At 33.1% G+C, this 21,763-nt stretch overlaps 5 protein-coding genes across 5 annotated transcripts in view; 1 reads left to right on the top strand and 4 right to left on the bottom strand.

Annotated features, from left to right (window-relative positions):
* LOC106162196 (activating signal cointegrator 1 complex subunit 3) overlaps positions 1-21,763 on the top strand; it is a 158,561-nt gene that overhangs the window by 82,771 nt on the left and 54,027 nt on the right. The window lies entirely within an intron of this gene.
* Positions 1,634-6,561, bottom strand: LOC147764317 (uncharacterized). Its single transcript, XM_087001427.1, has 6 exons — positions 6,084-6,561; positions 5,209-5,523; positions 4,561-4,914; positions 3,756-4,028; positions 3,165-3,243; positions 1,634-2,921 (listed from the first exon to the last, which is right to left on the bottom strand). Exons 1-6 carry the CDS (start codon positions 6,181-6,183, stop codon positions 2,918-2,920), a joined length of 1,125 nt encoding a protein of 374 aa, XP_086857553.1. The 5' UTR covers positions 6,184-6,561; the 3' UTR covers positions 1,634-2,917.
* Positions 9,429-13,094, bottom strand: LOC106180139 (uncharacterized). The gene is made up of 5 exons (XM_013564033.2): positions 12,659-13,094; positions 11,765-12,064; positions 11,145-11,528; positions 10,336-10,425; positions 9,429-10,016 (listed from the first exon to the last, which is right to left on the bottom strand). Exons 1-5 carry the CDS (start codon positions 12,783-12,785, stop codon positions 9,934-9,936), a joined length of 984 nt encoding a protein of 327 aa, XP_013419487.2. The 5' UTR covers positions 12,786-13,094; the 3' UTR covers positions 9,429-9,933.
* LOC106180151 (uncharacterized) lies at positions 13,522-15,985 on the bottom strand. The gene is made up of 5 exons (XM_013564051.2): positions 15,801-15,985; positions 15,075-15,452; positions 14,664-14,759; positions 14,301-14,480; positions 13,522-14,131 (listed from the first exon to the last, which is right to left on the bottom strand). Exons 1-5 carry the CDS (start codon positions 15,952-15,954, stop codon positions 14,016-14,018), a joined length of 924 nt encoding a protein of 307 aa, XP_013419505.2. The 5' UTR covers positions 15,955-15,985; the 3' UTR covers positions 13,522-14,015.
* Positions 17,767-20,658, bottom strand: LOC106166732 (uncharacterized). The gene is made up of 5 exons (XM_013545381.2): positions 20,326-20,658; positions 19,688-20,044; positions 18,878-19,258; positions 18,368-18,568; positions 17,767-18,113 (listed from the first exon to the last, which is right to left on the bottom strand). Exons 1-5 carry the CDS (start codon positions 20,402-20,404, stop codon positions 18,007-18,009), a joined length of 1,125 nt encoding a protein of 374 aa, XP_013400835.2. The 5' UTR covers positions 20,405-20,658; the 3' UTR covers positions 17,767-18,006.

The following is a 21,763-nucleotide window of genomic DNA, read 5'->3' on the forward strand; positions in this document are numbered from 1 at the left end:
TGAGGCCAGGTGAAGTTGGAATGGGTGTGTCTTCCGTGTTGCAGCTGTTACCATGTGAGGTAGCATGGTTTTACAAGGAAACAACATGAATGAGAGATTTTAATGAAGATTTTAAAATGGTGAAACTTCCTTTTGGCCACAGTTAATTGTGTGTGTTTATAATTTCACCTGGTTTGATATCTATATACACGTGACCAAAAAAGTTTGGAAACATTGTTATTTTAAATAATAATAAAATCGTATCAGCTAAGGTAAATAATTTAATAAAATATTGATGGATAATGCATTCACCATTCATTACGTTTTTATATACACTCAAGATTTTCCCACTACAGTGCAAAGTTTAATTTTTATATATTGAAAAACAATTTCATGTTTCTGAACCTTTTTTTTGGTTTAGTGTATATATGTACATAGGGACACATAGGTTGTTAATACTCAGAATATAATTGGCAGTAACTTGGATGCTTGAACTCAGAACAAGCATGCTGCACTTAGGCCAGTGACTTTCCAGCTGGTCCAATAACATGTATACATGTATCTCTCTGGCACAAAGTGTGTGACGTACACCATCATATTTTCATCTTGAATTTTCTAGCATCATGGGAAAAATTATGTGGGAATTCTATAGTTTATGAATTTTAATATCTACCAAAGTAACTTACGTACATATCATCCGTATATTGGTAGAAAGGTGTATGATAACATTGAAATGTAAGATATGAATATATGAATTTTTTTTTTTTATTTGTCATCCTTCTTATACCCTTTAGGGTGTCGAGGGGAGAAAGAGTTTTCTGTCTCTGGCGAGCTGGAATGCTTGGTTGAGTGGGATGTTGTTCGATTGCAAGATCTCTCGTACTCTATCTACACACTTCTTTCTCGGGCATATATAGTTATTTGACAGTGTAATTGTTCAAAGGATTTTGAATTGACATTAAGATGATGTATTTACAGCAGATTTAAGCTTGGACATAGTTTGCCTTGAAGTAAGAAAAAAACAGGGACCGAATCATTGATTATTTCTATAATAACTTTGCTCCAAGACAATTGCCTTTAGTTCACACACTGGCAATTATTATTAATTACAGCAAAGTATTCTGAGGAATAAATGGTCATGTAACGTATATATTTAAATGAAACTAAATCTTGTTGGCAAGTTAAAATGTTCATCTTAGGCCTATATTAATATATATATATATATTAAATTTTTTTTTTTTTTTTTTTGACATTTAATATGAAATGCATTTTTCAGAAATTATGAAAATAGAATTGCACTTTGTTGTGTGCACTTTGTTTTCAAAAAGTGTCTCCTTGTTACAGATAAAAAAGAACACCTCAAATTTACTTTGTAATTTTATGTAGTATGATTCAGTGAATTTCTTCAGATCTAGGTTTGAAAATTGCAACAACCATGATGCTTTAATTTTCAGAGAAATAAAACAATAGGTCTTTCATTTCTTTGTTCAAATTGCATTTATTATGTCGACAGAAATACCATTTAGATTGAAATGATGAAAACATTGCATCAAAGCCACTGAAGTGGTCAACCATACCAAGTGAACAAAAGAAAATAATCCACAATTTCAACATATTAATAAAATGTATCATGACATATCTGCCCCATAGACCATAAACATTTGATTTAGTAGTTTTACAAGGTATATCACATCCATTTTGTTTTTGAAGAATAAATATTAATGTTTTCTGAATCAGAATTAAAAATACTTTGAGACAAAAGTTGACCTGGTCAGGATGATCAAAGCATTTGAAAAATTCCACTTATATTACTGTTTGCAGTAACATCTGTGAAATTCATCCCAGCAGAAGTTTAAATTAATATAATATTTACAACATAAAGTTTCATATCAATGTGACATATTTTAGCTTTAAGAAATATTGTCCAGAAGGCTAAAATTATTGAAACACTAGAGAAATTTGACAATTGTGTTAGATATCAAACTTGATTTTATGGTTTAAAACGAGCCATTATTGAGTTCTGTAATTTGGATAGTATAATGAACCAAAGGCCCTTGGCAACAAGGCAATAGCAACAGCATTATTGACAGAAAATAAGTGATAAATTCTGCATGTGAATAGAAACTGCCTGTACATAAAGTCAAAACATACATCTCAATACATTGCATTTTGTATCTTGATAACTCTGTCAACAAATTTCACCATGTCTAACCTCTTGTTAGTCTGCTTTGTAAAGTAACTATAGTATTCACATTATATCACAATGATGCTTGATGGCTGTTATTGAAAGGTAGAACAATATAACAATATTACGTTAATTTATTAGCACAAACATATAAGCCTTGTACACAGTACATAATTGTACTACATCATCTCACTTTAAACACACAAATATAAAAAGTATGACTTTGTGTAACTGTTCTAAAGATTTGGTTCTTGCAAGCAAGAATGCTGCTTTTCAAACTTTTTTCTTATAAATACACAGTGAGTTTTTTTTTATTTTTTCACTTTTTTGCATTCATTTGCTTTTACACTATCAGAAGCAATTAACAATAATTATGGAGGTAAGTTATCTTAATTGGTTAAATCATTTTTTCTCCCCTTGTGATTTCTCTTCTACTTTAAAGAGGTATAAACATGTTTTTGACATTTGTTCATAGCACTTAAAAACCATACGAATGTCAATGACAGTAATGTCTTTGGAAAAAAACACTATATGCAGACTGCCTTTGTATCTTTTTAATGCCTTAAGTGGCATGGTTTTGATTTCCCTCATGTCACTGACTTATTTCCATATGGCATACTTTTTGTTTTTCTTTTGAGAACTAAAAGAAAAAAATTCTTTATGATCCTTTCATCACATCTTTGGTTGTATTTCCTCATTCTTGTATCACATCTTAGGAGTCTGTACACTGGATGTAGTTACACAGGACTAACATCATCTGTAATGGAAAAAACTATGAAATTATTTGTGCAAACATCTCCAATTTTAGGATTTTTGTAAACAGGAACTGTTGTCTGTACATAATAATTTTGCTGCCTCAGGATTTACTAAGTGGTAAATAAATAAATAAATAAATAAATAAATAAATTATTTAATTAGATAATTAGATTTAATTAGATATAATTCTCTCACAGCATAGAATAAGGGCATTTTAAAACTGCTTTGAACTCCTGAAACTTACCTTCTGAAGACCAGAACTATGACAATGACAACAGCTATAAGAATTAAACAGCCAACTACAACTCCAGTTATTATTTGCACTAGAAGAAATCAAAGTAAACTGTTTTAGAAAAAATTGCAAGTAAATCCAAAGTTTAAAGGACATTACAGAATTATGAATCATGTTATTTCAACACTGCATTATGCAAAAAAAAAAAAAAAATTAAGATGGATGGCAGTATCTGAAATGAGACTACTATAGTTTCTTTAAGAACTACTGAAATGATTCATCTATATTGATAAAGAGGCATATTTTTTATAAAAATAATATAAACTGAAAGGTGAGAATTTTTTAATCTGACTAAAAAAAATATGGTGCTTGTTGACATGAATATCATGCCTAGAATCCAAAATTGAATTAATTAGGGTAGGGGACAGCTCACAGGGTCACATGATAATGTGACCTCCTGTTATAGGCTCATCAATTTGAATGGAAGATTAGGTTCTGAAGGACAGCAAATGATCACTTCAAAAGAAATTATAAACAGATTATGTAAATTTGACATTTTCATTATTATAATGTCATATTTTCTTTATTATAATCTTCACTTACTTTTGTCAATATATCCTGTAACTGAACCACCTTCTTCTTCTGCTGTCGTGGAATCTTCAGCACTTTCAGAGCTCCCACTGATATTTTTTGTTTTGTCAGCAGATTTAGTTGTTCCAGTTGATATCTCTGGTTCTGTCTCACCGCTCTTTGAAGGTCCTTCAGTTTTGAATAGATTATTCAGTTCTTTATCTGTGGGTAGCTCTTGTTCTTGTATGATATCTGACTGTTTATATGATTTACAGCTTATTGTGACCTCACTGCCTGGTGATGATGCTGAAGTATAGAATTTAAATTTTGGATTTATGAAGAACATTGAAACAAGTTTCAGATAAATGCTCCACTGGAATGTTGAATCTGTCTGGAGATAAAATTGATGTATTTGTGAAAGCTTATAATTATTATCTTATGGTATATTTTATAGGAATTGAAAGAGGTATATATATAAGCCATTTGCATGGTACATAAAAAATATGCTTCCTTTGCAATATAAAATTACTAAGAAAAAGATATGAATAAGTGGTGTGCACAGGAACTAGAACTGACCCTGCTGTGTTACAATTAATCCATTAATTAATATGCATGATATATATGTAATAAAATAAATAAGCAGGGCCACGTCCAGAGATTTTTTTTATTGACAGTCCTCCAAATTATCTTTTTTGATCCATCCTCCATTTTTTGGCCATCTTTAGAAAAAAAAATCAGATGCATGTCAATGTAAACTTTAAAATAAAAAGACCCACACCCAAAAGACGGATTCCTTCTGCCCCTGATTAAATATAATACATGGACATTAAATGATTACATAATACTTCTATCCAAAATCCTCTGGCATGTCTTTCCCCATTGGTTCTAAAACGGATGTTGTCATGATTCCCATCAACCTCGATCACAAATGGCAGGTATTTAGGCTTAAAGTAGCCACAGTATCGTAAACCTCCTGCATCAATCATGTCACTTTCACATTTTGCTCCACCAGTTCTGTCATCATCAATCTCAAAATATAGATATTTTAATATAACTCGGCCTGCGCTAGCCTGTATTTGGCAACCACAGTCTAGGTTTGAAGTGTAATTTTTCTTTGGAAAATTTGGACTCCCTATGAAGCCATGCGTCGCTGTTATAGAGTGTTGTCTACATATATCTAAAACCTCTTGACCTGTGAAATGGAAATTGTAGAATAAAAAGGGGATTCATTTACTCAAAGCACAGAAACTAGCCAAAATTGTTGCTATTTATTCTTTCTTATATGTGTATATTTTGCTTTGTCATACATTATAGTGGAAACTGTATTATAGCACCAAAACAAAATAACAATTATTTGATGATATATGTATTTTGAAGTTATTTGATGAAATAAAATCATTTGTAAAGTAAATTTCATACAAGATATTTGGAAAGTTGATTTGACTATACATACAATGACAAAAAATAAAAGGAAAAGAGAACTCACTTGGTATACATGTATAGTTCACCTGAAGGTACCAAGCATACCCTTGGCAGTTGGGAAGGAATGGGTTACTAACGGGCAAGGCACACCTCTGCCTGCCATTACAATTCTGGGACACTTCAGCAGACTCCGTGCAGTGGGAGGTGGAGTCTGAATGGTAGTATTCGTATGAGCACGTGTTATTTTTGCGTAGTCTTGGGATACCGTAAAAGGGGGAGAGCACCTTGATTAGGTAGAAGGCTGGGCAGGTGAGCTGGGCTGTGGGAATTCCTTTGATTTGGAAACAGCTACTGGTGTTCTTCAGTTGATATTTTGGGTCTGCAGTCAAAAGAAAATTGAGGAGATATTAGAAATACAGGATGGTTATAAAATACGCAAAATATGTAAAGTGATAGTTCACAGCAATTTTATTAACTCATTATTTTATTAACTTAAAAACTCATTATGTATCATTTGGAGACAATGGATTAATTACTTGCTATATGCTAGTTTCATTTTTAGTCATATTTTCAGTGCATAGGTTCTTATTCAGTTTATGACATTTTATTGTGAAGCTAGTTTTTTAAATGAAACTTTCATTAAAAAAGTATTGTAACAAAAGGGAATAATGTAACAACAAACAGTGAGTTTGTAAACAGTATTAAAGATATTTATGTTTACATTTATATGTTATGTACATTGGTTTTTAACAAAAAATGGCACAATCATCATTCACTCAACATGGAAATGGGAATCAAAATTCTTAACGAGCGATTGTTTTCCATTTTTCACCATTAAAGTCAATGCCAAAATTATTGAAGAATTTGTAATGAATTGAATGTTGATTAATTCTATTGAATGCTGTCATGCCATTTGAACAAAAAAGTAATTCAACTAACCTATAAAATCCTGGCTTTTGCAGACATTTTTCAACAGAAATGTTGATGCCAGAAGTAAAATCCTAGCAGTAATAAGCTGGGTTATTTGAGTCACCAACATTTCTGCTCAGCTCCCACCAGCCGTAGTAAGTAAAACAGTGAACCACACACCCAAGAAGGTTGCCTCAGTGTTTCATTAGTACGTGTTTTTCGTCCATTAGGTAAAGTTACTTGAGTTGGTTAAGATGTCAATTAGTTAGGAAAAATTGTTGGACACTGGCATGATTTCCTTTCTGTTGCACTGTGCAGTTACTGCTGTTTCCGTGTCACATGAACAGTACAATGTGTTGCATGCCCCACCCTTTATTAGCCCAGATGGTGTCTTTGGTAAATACTGGAGCAGCCCCTTATGCAAAAGTCCTTCCACACAGTGTTCCCATTCAAATGTACAGGCTTATTCTATATGTGTCCCTTTTCCCATACCTGTTTCGTATGTAAACTGCCTTTGTCATATAACCTAAAAAAAGAATAAAATGTCAAATATTTTATTGAAATTCATTTACATAAACAAATTTGGCTGACTTTGAGGTGGCATTTTCACATTTGACAGTTTATAATGTTATTATGAATGATAAAAAGAAAAGAAAACACTGTAGAAGAGACTACCAGGCATAGCTTAATGTGGAGACATTGGCCCTGACTGAGTCAAACTGGGTGGCTATCAATTAATCTTCTTGAGCAACACATGATTTCAGGTTTCTGTCTAGCACACTGCTAATTGCAAATTTACAGATAATGGTTTGGTAATTAGAAATATACAGTCAAGTTAAGTGATTTTCTTCAACATACATGTAGGTCAGCTAACCTAATCTGTGTCTTTAGGGCCAACTTTATTTTCTTTTTGATGTAACAGTTCATAAAATGGAAAGAGGCAGCTGATACAGTCAAATGTGCATATTCTTACTTGTACTTATATTGGGCTAACTTGCAAAATAGTTGAAAAGTTGGCTCTATGTAATCTTTTATTTAAAATGGAAGCATGAAAGCATTTTATTTAATGATAGGGGCCATTCATAATGATTTGAGTACTAACTGATCCGCCGACTAAATATGGCCAACCACTCTTCAAAAGCAATGCTGCCAATTCCCAATTCCATTAAATGGATTAAATCTTGGCTCGGAGGTTTAATTGCTAGGCCCCTGCAGCAATGGCGCGTGTGGAGGCAGGGATACCATCATGGAATTAGCGGCATCGCTTTTGAAGTAGGGTCAGCCATGTTTTGTCAGCAGATAAGTTAGTACTCAGATCATCTATTCTGAATGGCCCCATACTCATTTTTTTTCTATTTCACCAACTTACAGAAAATTTTGCTTTATTATTATTATTATTGTTGTTGTTGCTTTATTTTATTTCGTAACCTCCAAGGAGGTCATGTTTTCACCTCCCTTTTGTTTGTCTGTCCTTTTGTCACCTACTAACTCATAAAGTTATGGATCAGTTTTGATGCAATTTGCTGGATAGGTCTGAAATGCAGGCCCTAACTTAAAAGTGATTAGATTTAGGTGATGATCCATTAGTTAATTAATGGTTGATTATTAGTTCATTATATGTTTTGGTGGAGGTCTGCCTTCTGGGTGATTTTCTAGTCTTTTGATGTTAAATGTGTTTATACAATTCTTATATGATTTTTAAAGCAAATATCTCTGTAAGGAATTTTTGCCAATTTATAGTATTCCAGACAAAGTAACTGACCAGGAAATTTACCTATAAATGATCGAGTTTCACTTGACCTTTTGATAAAGCATCATATTTTTAGCACACTTAAGTTGTTATCATGACACTATTGTAAATGGACCAATTTGGTGTCTTTGGGTTAATATTAGAGGACAGTTTAAGTATAATGTTAATGTTCCTATGCTTTGATGTTTGTTAAGCTTAAATGAAAATCTTTGCTTCAATTTAAATACATTTTTATAAGTTTGGCAACCAGTACATGCCTTAAATGCCTAGAAATGATTTATGGAGGACATCATTTTCTCCTTCAATAGTAACCTCACATTGTAGAGCTGGTATGGTTTTGATATAGCATTGGTTTTATATTGCTGGCTCAGCATAGAGAGCCTTATATTATGGTGGTCAGTCACATTATGAATACCAGTGCTTGATTTCTGGCCATTTATTGCTTTTAGATGATTGTCAGCATGCACCTTTCTGGTTAAATCCTGATTTCTTTGGCTAAGTCACCAAAGTCATTGACTAGAAGTTTTTATTTTTAATTTTTAGTCTTTTAATTGGTGATATATACCCAAACTCTCATAAAATTCAAGTGAAACAAAAATAGTTTGGCAGTATTACAAAAAAAAAGTTGGATTTTCAACAAATTTTTATTGATTTCCTTTTTTGCGTATATTTAGGTACTGTTTGTCCCATAGGTGCAAAAAAAATATATTTTTGATTTTGCTGGCATTGCCAGTCTATTTGATTTGAATACATCATTCTTCAGCAGTGATTTGTCATTTTAATACTTTTTTGTCAGTTTCCACATATATCTTGACCATAAAATCTCAACCAACTCTTCTCTATTGCAATTAGTCCATTTGTGGTGACATCTCACATTGTCCTTCTCCAACACAATGAATTGGGTTATGTATGGGATCTTAGCCACAATTTTTAGAAAAGTTGGGACATGATTATGAATATAGAAAGTGTGCATATGTAAGATATATATTGATATTTGGTTGAATATGTCTAGCATGGACACAACTTGAAATGGGCATTTAAGTCAGAGGAAAAATTGAGCAGAAGAATTTGCAGATATAAAGTAACTGCCAAATCATATTTCAGTTTAGTTAAACTTTGTTATGAGGCTCTCTGTGGACAAAATACAAGGTAGTTTCAAATCATTAAATAATTTTTTTTTCAGAAGTTACCACATGTGTTTTAGTATCACAAGTACTTTTATATCTTTATCCACATAACAGCCAAACCAAATGACCCTTTCTATTGAACTCTGCAGGTACGTTCTGTATTTTGGAAATGCGAGCATATTTTGAAGTGTATAGTGATAAAAGACATGTTTAAAAAGATGAAAATTTTCTTGGAAAATTTAACACCCAATTTTAAACGCCAAATTATATTACATTCAAATTTTTTTTTTTTTTGCTGAAAAGACCCAATCATTTTGGCCCTGTATTAAATAGGGAAGCCACAAATTTCAAATGTAATATGGTCTGTCAGCTAAACACACACACACACACACACACACACACACACACACACACACACACTCTCCCCCCCTCAAGAAAAAAAAACTCACTTTATCAGATAATATATTGATTTATCTCATTTACATTTTTATTATTCAGCAATGTTTTGAATCTCAAGTGCTAAGTCATTTTTATTGTATACAAATGAAATGTGGATTATGGTGTTTGAGAACATCTCCTTCATCATCAAACTACTCATATTTTAACATTCATTTCTTTTGTATTTTCACATTTTGTCTCTGTTCTCAAATTGAAATTGCACTTCCACCAATCATGATAGAAGTGCCTTTTCTTTTCCAGTATCAATTCAAGAATATGCCAATATTCTTACTTTTGTTCTTATATATATATCCATGATGCAAGATTATATTTCTCCTCTTCACTAATTCAGACTAATGAATATCTACTGATATCAATTGTCTGAGGAGATTTTTGCCAGCTGCAGAATGAGTAATGTATGCATTTTGATCCCCTGAGGCCATCTTTCAATTTACCCGCAGAAAAAAAGTCTTTGTTTATTTTTGTATATTGTATCAGTATTGCTGGGGTACAGCTTCATGGGTGCATTTGAGTCCCAGTGCCAAGAATGCTGCTTATTAATATGTTAATATAGCACTGTCATCATCAGCAGTAGGGTAAAACTCCAACCTCGTGGCAAGGTAGACGCAGTTCCAGCTATTACAACACCTAAACAAGAAGAAAAAAGGAAACATATTCATTAAGAGTGAACATACTTGTCTTGATGCAAGGTAGATACAGTTCCACATATTACAACACATAAGCATTATCAAAAAAAAAAAAATCTTACTTACTCATTAGAAATGAGTTATTGGTATGATGGAAGTATTTTACTGCTTTGTATTCTATCATGATGGAGAACAGAGCACTGCCTCCAGAATTCTGTAATTTATGTTACTCCTATGATGACAAAAAAATCACATTTTTATCAACTATATGTTGGCATTAAAATAATTAATAAAAGATGCACTGTCGTCTTTTATCTTACCTCCCTTTGGAATTGGATTAGGTGTATAACTTTGAAGTTTCTTAGGTTTAGTAGGACCACATTTTACTAAAACCTCATCTTTTGGCTCAGCTGTAAGAAGAATAATGTCAATAGTAACAGAAAATCAAATAAATTATTAACTGTTTTATAACGATATAAACAATTAATTAAAATCGAGTTTCTCTTGCATAAGTGCTAGGGTTGTTTGATTGTATCCATTTTTTTCATTGATGATTAAAAAATACAATCTTAGTTTATTCAAATCTTTTCAGTAGACTAATATCACTGTTTGAAGGTAATATTTTCTCACATTTATCAAAGAAATAAATATAAGAATATCTGTGGAAATAAAAAAAGAAGAGATTTGTGTTATGAATCTTAATTATTGCTCAGTCACGGGGGAGAATGTAGCATAAAATTCACCACCTACAGCTGTGGCTTCTTCTAACATGAAATTGCCACACTATGAACTTGGCAATTCATCTGCTACACCAGTTAGTATAGTCACATGTGTGTAAGCAGTTATTTTCTCATCATTGGTTTTTAATTGAACTTTGTAGTATATTATTTACTCTGATAGTGTTATACTTACCATTTGACATGTATTAGGTCCAGTTGTTGCCTCTTTGGTTTGAAATATACAGTGTAAGACATTTTTATCAGGCAGATACAAGTTTCACTACAATTTTTGGCTGAAAATTTAGATGCACCGTACATCCTTTCTTGTTATAGAAACAGGGTAGATAATGAAATACTTTTTTGACCACTGGGCATACCATGTTCAGGAAAACAATATATATAATAATTACCATTGAAATATACCCAAAAGCCTTTGAGGTTTCTTTGTGTATTATAAGAAAATGACTGTCTCCGAGTGTTGTTAACGTCTGTGTGAAAATGTAACCGTATCTGAGGTCCTTGCCAAGACACATTCTTCATTCCTGTCATGATTTCTCCACAGTTCAAATCTTTGTAGTCATCGTCGTAGATCATCAACCAATCAGCACATTTCTTTCCATTCATCTCCAGGAGGAGGTCATAAAAAGAGACGAGCATGCGGCTCTTTCCAGACACTGAGATGTTACATTCACAGTCCCTGTGTATTGGGTAGAATGAAGGATAGTTGGGACTTTTTATGTAACCCTCTGTCACATAAGTATTGCTTTTCTCACAGATGTCAAATACTTCTTCATCTAGAATGTAATGGTAAATTAAGCAGGCTTTAAGATATAAAGTTCATGATAGTTATAAAAACGAGTGATCACATAGTTTATCATATGTGTGACATGTTATATCGAAACATTGTTTAGGTTATGATATATGTAAGAAAAAAAAAAAGTGTGGTTTACTCATTACTAGCTGAAGATTACAAATGACACTGCTTTTAAGTGTTATACCAGCAAAATTTATAATAGTGCACTGTACATACTCTTTACACACTGATAGTCAATCTGCAGGTATTTGCTGTAGTTTCCACATTCTCTTAGCCATGACTGTTTCACAGATTTAACGCAATGTTCAGCACCAAGACAGTTTGACCAGTCATAGTAAGGTGACAAATCTCCATCCATACAGTCCCCTGGTAAGAAATTACAACGGCTGATGTTCTGGTGGTGCATGCCATGGAATGCTCTGTTGATTTTGATCATGTGATTAGACCCACAATACAGTGTCACAAATGGATTGCCCCTGACGTGGAAACACTGACTGACAGTCTTCAAAATATGATCTAAGAAATAGTAAATTTCAGCATTAGATGATTTTTGTATGATCAGTAGAATGCTAGTCTGTAACCATGTGCATTGGTATAGGCCAAGTCTCCAAAGATAATAGGATTCCTCTTTGGTAACCTTCATTTTGATTTTGAATGAAGACGATTCATGAAAGTTTACTTTTATTATACATCAATATTTGTTTCTAATTCAGAAATGTTTTTAAATAACATGAGGAAAGAAAGCTTAAATATATGCCATATAAAACAGACATGTTTGCCGGTGATATGTGCAAAAATAAGACTGAAACATAGTAAGTATAATGGAATTTTGGTATTTCAACAGCTGCTCAAGATAATGATCACCGCTACAATGTACTATGCCATACACTCCTTGCATACTTATGAGATGGTATACCAACCCAGATTAAGAAGACAACATTATAGCTTTAATTGTTATGCTTCATGTCTATTGCTAGGCACACTAGAAAGTTGATTAAAATTTTTCAAGTGTGATGTTGGATAGAGATTCTAGATCAAACATATGTTGGCAGTGATCTTTGTGTGGCATAGAGTCTTTCTTTGTTTAACAACTAAACACACATTACTCACTTTCATTAGACTTCTCTGCCATCTGCACATCCCGTTCTTCCAGTCTACCATCATAACAGTGGACTTTCCCAAAGCAAAGCAGGAAACAGAGAATGATTGTAACACTGTAATCCGTTGTGGTCATCATTGTCTTCCCCAAAAACCAAATGCACAAATGTGTGCAATTTTTTCAGCTTTTTTGATTACCCAATGTACCGTTCAGGTGCAGCGATTTCATAAGTGCGTGACACCAACAAAAAATCTGAGGAATTATAGAGAAAGCATATGGTGCCATAATACATGCTGCCGCAGGGTGTGGTCTTGCAAAAGAACGGCTGCTATTGATTCCAAAGATGTCTCTTCCTCGAACATTACATGCAAATTACTTTAGAAAATTATCACATCAGCTGTGGATGTGCCTGTTGCTGGTGTTAAAAATATAGTTGAAGGAAGAAATGATTTGAAAGCCGTTATCCAAAAATTCAGATGAAAATGTTCATTTATGACATATCTTTACAAATGACTTTCTGGCTGACCACTGTTTTCTGACATGCCTTGTTATTTTGCTAGCATTTGAAACAGAGAGTAAATGGAATAGCTGTCGCATTTTTTGATAAATGGAAAATAAAAGCCATACATTTTTTATGGCAACTTGTAAGGAATACTACTGTCACAGACATTGTCTTATAATTATATATATGCAAATGTGATGATCAGTAAAACCTGATGAACACTGGAACAGTAAAAAGAAGATTCAAGAACCCGATTATATTATAAGTTTCATATTTCCCAAGTTTGGAATAAAAGTGCTTTAAATGTATTCAATAGGATGTTACTGAGCATTGATATTCTAAATATAATAATTGCTTTTTAAGGTAGTGAAATTTTATTTCCTGTAATTGGCATCCTTTTGTTTCTGAATTCAGAGCAAATCCAACATAATCAGAGGCTTAACTTAAACAGACGTTAACAATATTTTGTTGCCATTTATTCCTTTTTTCAATTTTAGATGACCTATGCTTATGCATTGAAGACAGGCAACAAATTTTGAATTATCGAATTAATGACCATCACTTTGTTTAACAAAGAAAAATTTGTTTAGCAAAGAATGCTTGATACCTTTCACTCAGCAATAAGCCAAGTGAAAAGAACAGTGTTTCTAAAAACACAAGTTTTTTTTTTTACTTTAGAAAACACTACAGTGATGGTACACATGGTACACAAAGCAATGGCAAGTTGTTGAGGATGCCAGTAAATTTTTTTAATCTATTGTGTTTCTGCTGTATATTCTACAAAGACAAATACTGGCTTCACAAATGTCAGACATGATCAAAGTTTCATAGACATTTTCAGGTGGTATATTAAATTGTTTACTTTTTCACAAGCAAGAAAAAGTGAACTTGACGAAAACAGCAATCATTATCAAATAGTTTGTAAGCTGGACCTTGAATGTGATGCCGTGATTAGAAAGCAAAGCTGTCACAGTTGTGGTACCTGGAATAATAAAGTACGCTGTACATGCTACAGTTTGACAGTTAAAGAGTGTTCTCATTTTGAAAATGATAAAAAAAAGTCTTGAGTAAATGGTTCATGGTTCTGAAGAATAATGTTTATTGTATTATCCTAAAGAAAATATTTAGGACTTAACATTCTTGCTTCTTACCTGACAGTGTCTTATTTGTAGCTCGAATCTTTGATCCTTTCTTTTTCTTTGGTTCTGATTTGAGTATATTTGGTTCGGTGTTGTTCATTTGAGCAGTTTTTCCCTTTTTATCTTTGAAGTTCTCCTGCAAATTTTCTTTTTTGGTTGTTCTCATTTGACTTGGCACTTTAAATTCTCTATCTGAAATTGCGCATAATCTTTAGATAACCATTTCTTATGGCCAGTTGATAATGGTATCAGTTAAATAAGAAAGTTTTGTTCTTTTATGATTATCCTTATCAGCTGGTTAAGACATCATATAATATAAAAGTTATATTTTAATTCTTGCAGCATTAATGATCATAATGCTTAGGTGGTCTTTACCTTCAGTTTTCACATATATTTTCTTTTTCACTGACTTGGGTTCAATGTGAGAAGTGGGACTGCATGTCACAGTGATCTTGGTGTCAGCTTGGCTGCCTGGAATTCACAAGATCACCAATGAGCCAAGGCCAATGTGTTCCCTTTATTGTGTAATGGTCCCATACAGTTTTGCAGTAAAGCAGGTTTCATCTTCTTTTCCTAGCAATTTTGTATATGACATGGCGGCACATGCCAAGTAAAGGGAGTTGAATGTATTTTTTTACCCTTACTCTTCATTAAATAAATGAAATGTTAATTTCTTAATGACTCCCCATCCTCTTAATGATACTGGATTGCTTAAGTTTTTTTAGTTCAAATTTGATTTTAAATGAAATACTTGGTCTCCAAAATTATTCCGTCTCAATACTTCACCTTTCATATGCATCCAGAATCCTTTCAGTTCTTTAGTTTTGTCATTGGTGACTTTAATCCTCTTGACATCATTGGCATTGCTACTGAAATAAACATCGGTAAAGTGCTGCACTTCCACTTTTGCAGCACTTGGTAGCTGTTGGCTGCAGAACACTTCTTCTTTCGTTTGGTTCTGGACTAGCACCCAGTCTTTACACTCCTTGGAGGTGTCTTCCAGGGCCAGGTCAGCAAATGTCAAATACAGCATCCCTCCAACGGCCACTAGATGGCACTTGCAGTCAACACGAGCCTTGTAGGCAGATGGGTAGCTAGGACTACTGATGTAACCCTCGTAACGGATTTGTTTCTTAGTGTTACAGATATCTAGAACATCTCCCACTGATAATTGAATATGATATATAATTCCATTATCAAAACCTGCATAAAAGTAGTTTACTCAGAACTTTCAATTTAATGATGTTACAGCAATTAATGAAATGCCTATGAAGTTAAACATGAAAATAAACCATGTGAAATAAACCATTATTATCTATAATTTTTGTGTATTAAGCTGATCAATATGTGTATTGAGATTAACATATGTATCTTGAATAATGAAAAAATAAAAACTTAGGAAAAAGTGATGAAATTTGAAAATTTCAAAAAAATAAGGCAAAGAAAAAAGAAAGAAATATGAATGAAATAAACAATGATCATAAAGCTAAAAAGGGGTTTGTATTCATGCACCTGAAACACATTCATATTCCACCTGCAGGTACTGACTGTCTTTTTTACAGCTTTCAAGATAACTTTTCTTCACTGGTTGAACACAGTACTGTAGTCCCATACACAGGGACCAGTCATATGCCTCTGCATTTTCTTCAGTGCAGTCATCTAACATGGCCGTACAAAGCCCAATGCTGCCTTTATGTGCGCCATGAAAAGCACGCTTGATGTTTATCATTAGCCCATAGCCACAATATAAGGAAACAAATGAGTTTCCTGTCCCATAGCATTGTCCAGTCACCTTTTCCAGTTCTAAAACCAGAAAATCGAAATGAATAACCTACTAGACAAATACCCATCATATTTTCCTCTTAGTAACAAATAATTGTTTCATTGGTGATTATCATATCAACGTAAGATTTTTTTGTTCGTAGAGCAAGTACATAATGAGTCTCTGTCAAAAATATTTGAGAAAAGCAGTTAAGAATAACAGATGTGTCACAAAACTGCTTACCATCTTTTCCATCAACAAGAAGTACATGGAGAAAAAGCATCCATACACAAATAAACAACATTTTCTTCTTCTTGGGGAAGATTAGGTCCCAAATCAAATAAATTTGTGTTCCAGTGGTCCACTGTTAGCAGCTAAATCTTGGGTGTGGTCAAGGTCAAGAAAAAAGAGAAGCATTTTGTAATACTAATTATTCACAATGTCATATAACAGCTGGGCAAATACATGTACAGTGAGCATCACATACTTTTGCTTCCTGTGTGTACAGTGTCATTTATGGCTTGTTTTGTTGCATTGGGTGGATAGATATATGCATCCTGCATTTTATTTCAATTTCTCAAAAGTATTTAGCGAAGTGTAAGGAAATTCCACTTTATTCCACTGGGTGATATTGCCTCTGGTATAGAAAAAATATCTTTGTAACATATTCCTTTGGTGGTCAATATAAACATCATCCAAAGCACTGTCCTGGAATGTTGTGAGTGATTGGTGTTAATTTTCATGTATCGGTTGGCAACAAATGAGAGAAAATGCCAATGAGCCAGGAATATGACCACCTTTGTATCAAAGTATATGCCAATTAAAAAATATGTATTACAATTATTCTAAGTTAATCTGAAACATGATTTTAATTATAAACAAGGTGCAAAGATTTGGAAAATATTCATTTCTGTAGACTTTTTTAACCTAAACGTTTTTTATTAAGAAAGCCAAGCCAGGTATTCTCATACTGGTCTCTGCAGGAGGTGAAAAAAAATAGAAATCGTCATTTGGAAATATTATACGTTGATTGTTAACATTCAACTTGTAAGACAACACGCTATCAATGATACCTTTACCACCTAACCAAGAGGCTTAATATGGATATAAGAATATAATTATTTGGCGGCTTAATCGACAATGCATTGAAATGTCAAAAATAACTCATTCAAAAATAATCAGATAAGGATTTACTAAAAATGTCATGTAAAAACAATATTAGACAATTGAGAGGTTTTGATGTCAGGGTTCATGAACATTAAAAATACCAAAATAATGAAATTATAAAACTGTTATTGTGAATATCAACAAGATTGACGTTAAATTGAAAAATATGTTTAAAAACATAGTTTGTTTTAAAATTAACAGTAATATATTTATTTCAATATAATTTATGGATTTTTATTTGATTTTGCGGTGAAATGTTTTTTATTGTCTTTCGTACAATGATGATAAAAATAAATCATTTCTACAAATGAGGCATGATATTTTGACCTTCCTGTTAAATCACATTAAAATCTCTTTAAAGATTATTTACTGCTTTATCAATATTTTAATATGGTGACACGTCACAGTGCTGATATAACCCCAATTTTTTTCAATATCAACTTAGGCAAATTCATTAAATGCTAGCAAGTAATAATGGAATGATAATTCACATCAAAATGGTGTTTTTTATGTTACCCTCAATAACAACATAAAATAACAAACAACATGTTAAAAATCAACTTTTATTATATGATCTGTTACATTTCATTTAGATATGCGTTTGCAAATACGAATTTAACTCAAGAGCTATAACTTTAAGAAAATGGAGGACAAGTACACATAATTACTGATGCTGTTCGGAGGCATGTCTATAACTCGATATTTTGAGACAGGTTTTTTTCGAAGTGGCTCGGGTTCTATTTAAGTCATCTCAAGAAGCATGATGAATGTCTAAAACTTTTAAGTTCTTCACAACAGGGTTAGAAGCAGCAGCAGTACAGTTGACACTACAGAGGTGAAGGCCAGGTTCAGGCTTTTGAAATCCGCTGAGTTTACAGAGTTTCTTTTGGCAGTTGCTGAAATTGATAAAAATGAAAATGTAATATTTATACAAAGTATATAAATTCAGTTAAGATTTTTGAATGTATCTGTAGCACATATGAAAAGTGAGATGGAATGTTCCATCTGTTAATGGAACTTAAATTGTAAATGATATAAATATAATTTGAAAAGCTTATTGCAGCATGGTTTTATGAATACATGCTGAACTGTGTTGAATGTATAGATTTTCATTGAAAACTGTTTTGCCTGCAGTTGAATGACATCTTACATTTTGAGTCATTGGATTTGCCCTTATTTCTACAACTTCTTCCTCCATCTAGGCATGTAGTTTTGTGCCCTCTGGAATTGTTAGTAGCATGTGTGGTGGGTTGGGTGGATCTGCTGGTGGTTGGAGGGACGGTCACTTCCATAAGGCCAGGGTCATCTGGAGGAAGTCTACCACATGATATTTTCATGTTAGACGATACAACTGAAATGAAAATGTCAATGGGATTTTTTTTCTGTCTTTGATATATGGAATACGTTTCATAGTTTGTATGTAAACTTAAATGAAAAAATGGTTCTTTTTCATGTAATTATGTTGACTAATAACCCTGCCTCCAATGGTTAATACAAGCATATTGATGGAAGTTAATTTTAAAATGTCAAAAAATCTATACTTTTCCTTACAAAAGGCACATGAAATGTATTTGAAATATCTGCAATACATAGGTAATCAAAACCAGTATGCATACAGTGAAGAAGTTAAAATGGATAATTATGATTAATTTTTTCTTACCCTTAAAGTAGAGCCAAAATCCTTTGAGAGTCCTAGTAAAATACTGGAACATTTGTGTGCTGACATCATTGGAGTCAGTGTAGAAGTACACGTCCACCACTCTACCAGGAACCGTCATTGTTGTGTTGAAAATCTGACCACAGTGTCTCATCTTCGTCTTTGAATTCTTGATGAGCAGCCAGTCCTGGCACTCCTTATCCTTGTTCTCCTCCAGCAAAAGTTCATATATTTGGAACTCCACCCCACTCTCTCCCCAAGAAGCTTCCAGGGAGCATTTGCATGCTTGAGACGGCTGGTAGTGGTTGGGGTAGTTTGGAGAACTGATGTACCCATCCCTGACCCATCTCTCTGGCTGGGAGCACACATCAAACACATTTGCCTCTGAAAAATAATTGCTTATAGTATAATGTTAGGTTGTTCATTTAAATGATTCTTGGAGAAAAGGGTTAAATGTAAATTTTTTATGCAGACTAGTGGCAGCTAGACCCTTTTTGAGTCGATCTTCCTAAAAGGTTGAAAACATTTGTGGCATAAAATATGTGATTTCATTTTTTCATAAATGCTGTTTCAGTCATGACATTAAATATTAATTGGCAGAAAATCCAGACATTTATTTATTTGAGTATAATATGTTTTATCCTGTATCTTTAATCTTGTATAAAAAATCTTTTGTTCAAGTGCAGGCACATGGTATCACAAATTTCATAACTTAAGTTTTCTAAATTGTAAACAAACAATATTTGAGGCATTTTTAACAATGTCTAATTATCTAGATAATCATTCACAGACAATATAAAAGTGACTTCTTACTTGGAATGCACACATACTCCAAGTAGAGATAATCGCTGTATTGCTTGGGACATTTTGGCATGTTGGTTTGCATGACATAGTGTGTGCAGTTGGACGTCCCCGTACATTTGGTCCAGTCATAGGCCATGGTCAGGGAGTCGTCAATGCAGTCCTCAGGGCAGTAGATGCACTTATTGTCCACCCCATCGGCTTTGTAACACTTGGAGCTGTCAAAAGACGCCCAGTGCCTGTTGGTCGCCTTGCCATGAAAGGCATTCTTCATCAGAATCATGGCTGTCCCTGGAGGCTGCTCACATGTCATTGTAATCAGGGGCTGACCTGTCTTCACATTGAAACACTGACTTATCCATTTTGTATCTGAAATGAGGATGATGAAAGAGTTGGTCATTTATCAGTAAATTCAAGTCTTTTCTATTGTAATAACAATACACATGTAAAGTTGTGTCTCATGTTAAATTCTAAGGATAACAGAGTCCAGATATTATATGTTTGCTGCACATTACTTTCTTGCAAACCTTTTCATACATTAAACATATGCCTTTACAATAAACAAAAAAGCAACTTTTTTAAAGTTAGAAAATTGAGATTATTTCAATTATTTCAAAAAATCTATAATAAATATATCACAATTTTCCTACCCTTTTTACCAACAGTTTTGCCCAAGGTAGAGAATGTCCCATACAGCAGTATACATTGAGTCAGAATTAAAAAGTTCATACTCTAATTTGAAAACAAGAATAATGAAATAGGAGTATATTATAAAACTCCTATGGTTGTTGGCACATTTCCCTGCTCCTACAATAGGTCTCCGAGTCAATGGAGTGGTATGTCTTCCTGGTAGTGTAGTGACACCATCTGTGGCTAATCGCAGTTTTAGGAAGACCAGGTCTAGCAATGGGCAGAACCCGCAGGCTTGTCCATGCTGCAAAATGTCAATATGCACATCTGGGTTTCCTCTCTCTCTAAGTCTGTTGCATATACACATATGATTAACTCAAGTTGTGTTTTTATAGGTTTTAACAGCAGTAATTTTTTAAGGTCAAGGTTCAGGATGTTTTTGATTGCAATACACCCAGATTAATAGTTCCTTGGTCCCTCCAACTGTTCCTTGGGTTTACTCATAACTAGGAGATTACAGATGGATTATGCTATAATAGGCAATGAAAATCTAACACAATAACCATTTTTGTTTAATTCTTTTATATTTTGACCTGGTCAGATCAAATGATGCATTTTAATCAACTTTCAGTCTATGTTACTATTGCGTGTGACCAGATCAAAAAGTTGCCCTCTGCATGCAACAGTTGTTGTAATATTATGCTAAAACAGAGGTTGTACTGCACATTATGTTACTCGGTAATCAGTAATTTTTACATGACTTGTGTTGTCACTTTGCCAATTAAATGAGGAAGTAACTGAGTTGAGATTTAATTTGTATGTTTTTCTGCATCTGGAAGGAAATATGATTGATTTTAGAACCTTCTTGTTCTCTTTCGAACAAAATCTGCCCACTGACCTTGCATTTTTTTCTGCATGGTTATGTTGCCAAAATATTACTAATATAAAAATATATTTATTTTAAACTAATATTTTGACCTTCCATTTATGAAATGTTGTCTTTCTTTTTCTTTTTCATGTTGTTGCCTTGGTACCTGACTACACCTATTGTGTTTGACATTTTCTGGTCTGATGAAATACCTTACATTTACACACATAGGTAAGTGCTTTCCTCAATAGTTCATGTTTTATTAGTTGACCCCAAAATTGCTTCCCAAAGAGTCTCTAAAAATGTGGAACTTCAAATTTTGTATGTTTGCACTAAAATGATGCCTATCAATTAAAAAAGTATTCTTACAATGCCAGATTTGGAGTGTATTCTGAATAGGCCTGAATTTTTTTGGACCTGGTTCAGAAGTAATAAACATAACTTTTATTCTAGTTGACAGTCAATATACAAATTCCCTATGATAAGTTTCAGATTTTTAGCATGTATATTCATTTGTCTTGACCAACATTTTCATAATTCTCATGTGTGTGCATGTGTGTGCATGCGTGTGTGTGTGTGTATGTGCATGT

The sequence above is a fragment of the Lingula anatina genome, chromosome 1, assembly GCF_051362555.1.
Source record: "Lingula anatina isolate TDL-2025a chromosome 1, LinAna3.0, whole genome shotgun sequence".
Taxonomy (NCBI): domain Eukaryota; kingdom Metazoa; phylum Brachiopoda; class Lingulata; order Lingulida; family Lingulidae; genus Lingula; species Lingula anatina.

Bases quoted from the DNA above. Each gene is read 5' to 3' on its own strand.
- LOC147764317 (XM_087001427.1), bottom strand. From the start codon at position 6,183: ATGTTGGTGACTCAAATAACCCAGCTTATTACTGCTAGGATTTTACTT. The intron at 4,029-4,560 runs GTAATCATTTAA...TCTATACTTCAG, and splicing joins ATTTTGGATAGAAGTATTAT to CATCATCACCAGGCAGTGAG. The intron at 3,244-3,755 runs GTAAGTGAAGAT...GATTTCTTCTAG, and splicing joins TACAGGATATATTGACAAAA to TGCAAATAATAACTGGAGTT.
- LOC106180139 (XM_013564033.2), bottom strand. From the start codon at position 12,785: ATGATGACCACAACGGATTACAGTGTTACAATCATTCTCTGTTTCCTG. The intron at 12,065-12,658 runs GTGAGTAATGTG...ACTATTTCTTAG, and splicing joins GGCAGAGAAGTCTAATGAAA to ATCATATTTTGAAGACTGTC. The intron at 10,017-10,335 runs GTAAGATAAAAG...CTTCTTGTTTAG, and splicing joins TAATCCAATTCCAAAGGGAG to GTGTTGTAATAGCTGGAACT.
- LOC106180151 (XM_013564051.2), bottom strand. From the start codon at position 15,954: ATGTTAGATGACTGCACTGAAGAAAATGCAGAGGCATATGACTGGTCC. The intron at 14,760-15,074 runs GTGAAGTATTGA...TGTGAATTCCAG, and splicing joins ATTCTGGATGCATATGAAAG to GCAGCCAAGCTGACACCAAG. The intron at 14,132-14,300 runs GTAAGAAGCAAG...TTATTATTCCAG, and splicing joins TACAAATAAGACACTGTCAG to GTACCACAACTGTGACAGCT.
- LOC106166732 (XM_013545381.2), bottom strand. From the start codon at position 20,404: ATGAACTTTTTAATTCTGACTCAATGTATACTGCTGTATGGGACATTC. The intron at 20,045-20,325 runs GTAGGAAAATTG...TCCTCATTTCAG, and splicing joins CAAAACTGTTGGTAAAAAGG to ATACAAAATGGATAAGTCAG. The intron at 19,259-19,687 runs GTAAGAAGTCAC...ATTATTTTTCAG, and splicing joins GGAGTATGTGTGCATTCCAA to AGGCAAATGTGTTTGATGTG.